The 6,000-nt window shown below is 40.5% G+C and overlaps 1 protein-coding gene across 1 annotated transcript in view; it reads right to left on the minus strand.

The window, feature by feature from the left end:
* The window catches only part of LOC117878933 (guanine nucleotide-binding protein G(q) subunit alpha-like), a 64,589-nt gene extending 60,118 nt beyond the window's left edge, over positions 1–4,471 (minus strand). The window contains exon 1 of the mRNA XM_034773678.1: positions 3,534–4,471. Coding sequence (XP_034629569.1) covers positions 3,534–3,669 — 136 coding nt within the window. The 5' untranslated portion in view covers positions 3,670–4,471. The remainder of the gene's footprint in view (positions 1–3,533) is intronic.
* Between the last annotated feature and the right edge of the window lie 1,529 nt (positions 4,472–6,000).

A 6,000-nucleotide genomic window follows, 5' to 3' on the forward strand; every position in this document is an offset into this window, starting at 1 on the left:
GAAATGCTTCACCTAATTTTAAAAACAGCTCACAGAAGACTGATGTGCAATTTAGTGTCTGAAACTGACATTTTAATATTTAATCACTTAAAGCATTTACTTTTAAAGTCATCTTTTAAAATTAATCTTACCATAAATTGCAATACAAGTTTGCAAAACAAGCTACAACATTTGAAACTCACTGATCTAAAAGAAAATTAAATTCATAATCACTAGTATACATAATGTACAAAGAAGGCTATACACAATAAGTGAATGTGATGCAGAAATTGTGTAGTACACAATTGGGAGGGAGAAATATCTTCACATTGTAAAGAAACATTACAATCTCAACTAAGTATGGGGGAAAATGCTTCTCTTTCCAACCATGACCTAGAAAAATGCTTACTTTTCTCATGTTCTGTACTATACATATGAGTTTGTATATGCTTACAAAATTACATATACACAAGTAGAAGAAAAACAGATCACACACCTGCTCTTTATATGGAGTTTGTCAATAATAAAGTAACAAATAAAGTCAAAATAATAGGCTGTTCTGATATTGTGCTCACCAGAAACTATTACAGAAATTAATATGATTTTATATTAAGAAGAAATACTTATAGAAAAAGGCACTTTAGAAAATGTCATGCTAGGCCACTCAGGAGCATAAGGACCATTTTCAAAAGCACCTAACCCACTTAGGCTCCTAATTCCCAGGGTGCTTTTGGAAATGGGACTGAAGACTAAGTACCTAACTTAGGCACTAAACGTGGGTCAAAGTGGTTTTTGACAATTCTACCCAAAGCCTACATAAAATAAAACGAAGCACTATTTTACATATTGGGGGGAATAGGACACAGTCAACTTGCAATCAATTAACAAAAATAGTTTATGTAATTTCAGAAATTACTCCTTCTCTGAATCTCACCAGTTTTTATGACTTTGTAATCACATTTCCTATTTTTTAAAATTTCTCTCTCTTTCCTTGCTGTATCAAAGACCCTCACAAACAACAGGGAAAACTGAGTAACTGACTATACAGGAGAAGCAGTGGGAGTGACTAAATACAAACTGCTGTCAAATACACAAAATAAGCCAACTGAAAAAATATTTCCCCCCACAAATCTGTTTCAGTACAGTAATTTTAAGCCCTGGGTCCTGCGAGCAGCTTTGTGCAGGTAGATCCCTGAACCTGCACTGAGCCCCCGTGACTTCAAGGGGAGTCTGCCTGCACAGAGCTCCTTGCAGGATCAGAACCTTAGGTGTTAATTGTGACACCAGTATATATGCCATTAACAGTCACAAGCATGATTTTTTAAGTTGACAATGTCCTTTAATTAAATTCTATGCTTTTAAAAGTAGTACAGTAAAGACCTGTATACACTAGGAATTTCTGGAGTGGTGTAGATGCATTACTTTGTATAAAGCAAGGATTGCATCAGGGCAACTTCTCTCAGTTTCAAGTAAACTACACCAGTGCAAGCTCACTTTACACTAATGCAGCACATCAACACTGAAGGTTTGCACTGTTGTACCTACATAGAAAAACCCTGAGCTTTCTCAATAGTTCTATAAATTAATAGCTCTTCTGACCCATCTATTCTCGCTGAAACCGACCACCTTCACTTTGCCTAAAATAATGCCAAAATTAGGCCCTGAGTTGCCATGGGTTATACACATACTTAACTTTACAAGTGAATGGACCCCACTGAAATCAATGAGATTACTCATTCATTAAGTTAAGCATGTACATAATTGACAACAGCACTGGGGCCTAACTCTTTGAAACTATGTAAATTCATATATTTAAACTTTCCTCTCCCCCCACCCCTATTCTGGGATCACACAGTGATTCCCCCCTAATAAATTTCCCTCTTCCCTAAAATATTGAGCAAAATCCTGTAGCATTATTGCAATAAAAAATAAATAAAGCAGAAACAACAGACTTGTGCTACAAGTCAAATATGACCAAAAAACCTTCTTGAATATGTTAAGTCAATTTCCATAAACTAAAGCAAATGCAAGCTATATAGTCTTTATTTCACCTCTTTTATGAATCCTAAAATAACCACTATGTGAAATTTAATCAATCAAAACTAGGCCAAAATCAAAATAGGCAGAGCAATTTTTATTGCCAGTATTATCTCTCTCTCCCCCCCTCTCTTGATCATTCCTCCACACCCATTATTCCAAGTAGAGAAGAGAAAATGCGTTAGTTAAGGAAAACTGCAAATTAATTTAAATGACTACGAACGTATTCTTTCCCCATGTTTCACTTATTTTGATCCAGCTTTAACTCATTTAAAAACAATTTACCCCGTATCAATAACAATCATACAAAACAAGATAGCATATTTGCACAAAACCAGACAGTACACATCTTTTGCATGTGATATACAGTATTCAGTTTTATAACCCCACATACACCAGGCTCTAGTACAGACATTTTTTAGGCCGTTAGTCCAAAGCACAAACTATGTCTACCACAGTAACTATGCATTATATTACAATAAACTGGTCATGAGCTTTTTTATTACTATTATGTTAGCAGAAACAAAAAAAAATAGAGAAATGTTGCTTTTTGTACATTAGCTATGATTATATTACAATAATACAATAATGTTGAGATTGAGGGGAAATTATATCGTATATTGTAAATTTTATTTCTTATCCAATGGGTGGATTCCAAAGATATTCAAGATCCTGTCATCCTCCGACATACTGTAGGTTATTAGTCAGTTTCATGTCTTTGTGTGTTGTTGTTGTAACAAATTAGCCTATAATCTGAGTGTAACCCTTCATCTCAGTTTACCTCATTAAATAAAAATCAGACTAAAAAAATATAATCAGCCACCCAGCAACCTTTCCGAAGGCTCACAGAACAATGCAGACATTAAAGCCTGTCACCATCAATCTGCAAAGCAACTCCGCCTGCGAGTCCTTTCATTTAGCTACTTCCTTGCAATTTCTCCCTTACACCCACCCCCAAATGTATTTGCCATTTATGTTCTCTTTTCATCTCTCTGTCACCCACCAAGCCCTATCCCCTCTCCATTTTTGGAAGGCCAGTGTCTCTTCCACATCAAATCACCTACAGGAACCAGAATCAGTTATTTACCCAGCTACATATGTATTTGCAATACATGCCCACGGATATATACCATGTAACATCGGGTATTATAGATATCTGTGCACACACACAAATGTATCTCCACCGCCACCATCATCCTCGGAGTCCGAATAAACATAATCATATCGATTGGAAGCACCCGCGGACCTAAGGCAAGGAAACTAAGTGTAAATTGTGTCCTTCCTCCCTTCCCCTCCCCCGCACCCATGATCAGATTCCCTTTACTTTCATACTTATCAATGGATTGATACAATCTACACACCCCGTATCCAGACACAGCACACACAGGCATGTCTACTGCCTATGTGCCTACATGCATGTGCAAAGCTGCACCCCCAATTGGCACCTTGTGTGTGTGTGAGCAGCACCAGGGGCAGCTGGCCGGGTCGGGGTGCAGGCGGTGCCTGCCTGGACTTACCCAGCAGCAGCAGCTTGAGCTCCCGGCGGGCGTCCCGCTTGTCCCGGCGCAGCTGCCTCTCGATCTCATCGTTGATCCGCCTGGCTTCTTTGGCTTCCTCGCTCAGGCAGCACGCCATGATGGACTCCAGAGTCATTCTTCCTAACTGGTTCAGACACAACCCCCACCCCCCGAAAACACACACACACCCCGCACCACGGAGCGAGGGAGGCACGCGCCCTCTGCCTGCGAGCCCCCACCCGGGGACAGCAGAGCCAACGCCGGGAGAGCTCTAGATGCTACACCCGGGGAGGAAGAGAGGCAGAGAAAGGGCCCCCACCAGCAGCAGCGCAAACCCCCCTATCTCCTGCCTCTGACACTCGCTGGTTCCAACTCCTCCTCTTCTCTAATCATGCACCAAACAACAGGGAAACATCTACCGGAGCAGCAGTGCCCAGCAGAGAGGAGCAGCCCAGCACCCCCACTCTTTTTCTTTCCTGCCTCCTGCAGCCACAGTCCCCAAACGTCCCTTGTAAATGACACCCGCTGAAATCCCCCTCCCTCCAAAGCAACCAGCCCCTATTGAAATGCTAATCGCGACTAACCCCTCCCCCCCTCCACACACACATTTTCTTGTCTCTTCCCCCCTCCCTGACTTGGAGATCATCAGCTCCTCCAGGGGGTGGTTTTGCTTGTTGCCTCTTGGAAATCTCTGAGTTTGCTTTGCTTAAGGTCTTCTTTCAAGTGGACTTTTCTTCCCGGCTTTCTTTGGGCCTGGGGGTGGGGGGGTCTATTTGCTTCTGTCTTGCAAAGCAGCTGTTCTTCTTGTCCCTGCCTTTCCCTTTCTGTAAGGAAGCTAGAGGGGGTAATGCCAGAGAGGAGGAGGGAAGCAAGAGCTGTGATGCATGTACAATATGTATCCAGCCAGCCTGACTTTTCAATGGCTCAGCTCCCCGGGCGTGGTAAGGCAGAAATATGGCGGACCTTCCCTCACCCCCCCCCCCCAACCCACGAGACAGAGGAATATATGTTACAGAGAGAAAGGAAAATCCCAGAGAAATAAACCTCCAAACCCACTGAACAGGCTTTCATACAAAGACGAACACCACCACCCAATAGCAGTAACAGAGGGAGGAACAAGTCCTTTTGCACACCAAATGGCCGCAAGGAACACTCTTTTTTTATTTGTCCTATAGGGCAGGGCTGAGGTTCTTTCTAACACTACATTTTTAGATTTGCTTTTCTTTCCTCGTCCTAGTCCATTTTATTATAACCCCTATTCTAAGAAGAGTGACTTTGTAAATTGGGAAAGAGTGAAATTATAACAATTCCCAGGAGGGAAAAGGGAGGGGGAACCTCTCTCCCTTCAGCTGGCAATGTAAATTTGGGGAATAAAAGTTTCCCAGGGTCTTCAAGGCATTCCTTGTAACTTTTCATGCCAATGAGTTCCTATGGTGTGCAGAAGAAGAAGGGGGAGGGGAGATTTTAACAATGATTATAAATGCAACGAAATGGGTAGGATCCTTCCCTTGCTTATAAGAACCTAATATTTTAAAATTTAAGTAGATGAGTCTGTTTTACTTTTTATTTCTGTAGTAGTAGCTTTGAGGCTATCCATTGAGATTTAGCTTGCCAAAACCCCAAGTCCCTGGTGTATGTGTATTACCAGACCTTAAGTCACCACTCCAGAGAAATGGCACATTTTGGACTGATATATGATATGAGTCCTAGCTTTCATCAGTACTTCATGTTTTAGCCGCATTTTGTCCCATTCCCAGCCCCATTTTAAATTAGCTGTAAAGGAGAAGGTTGAAGTCTCTCCCAGGAAAGCAATGGAAATCTATGAAGGTTGCTAGGCAGTAAGAGAGGGACATCCATATCCTCCTTCCCCACCTCCCCCCAGCTTCATGTGTGTGATGATCTTTCCAGCACCTGTTGGCATATATTTTGAAAATGATGCTGTGCTCATACCTGCAGCTGCTCAGACATGCTGACACAGTATGTATTAAACGGTGTCCATCACAAGCTATGAAACTGGAAATTAAAATGTAACGATCAAGACAATGACATTCTGTCCGATTTTGAAAAAAATAATTCTCATTACTTCACAATTTTAAAAATACATTAACTTGCTCAAATTTGTGCAGCAGGTTTTTTTTAATATACTGTATAAAAACAGTCACTGCACTTCAGTAGATTTTTAAAGTATGTTTCTTTTTCCTTGTAAGCAAGATTAAAATAAAGATGTGCAAATTTTTAGATTAAATTCTATAATCCTATTTTTAATAAAAGCACTATTATTTCAGTGAAAGCATCTTTTTCATTAAACTGAAATGGATTTAAAATTTAATAAAATGTTTTAGGGGGCCCTGATTTATGTATGTGTTGGCAATGAATTTAGCAACATAAAGATATAGTTAATAGACACTAGTTTGCAGTTATCACATTTATAAAAATGCTAATCAGGAAACAAGCGAATAATGACACA

The sequence above is a fragment of the Trachemys scripta genome, chromosome 6, assembly GCF_013100865.1.
Source record: "Trachemys scripta elegans isolate TJP31775 chromosome 6, CAS_Tse_1.0, whole genome shotgun sequence".
NCBI classification, from domain to species: domain Eukaryota; kingdom Metazoa; phylum Chordata; order Testudines; family Emydidae; genus Trachemys; species Trachemys scripta.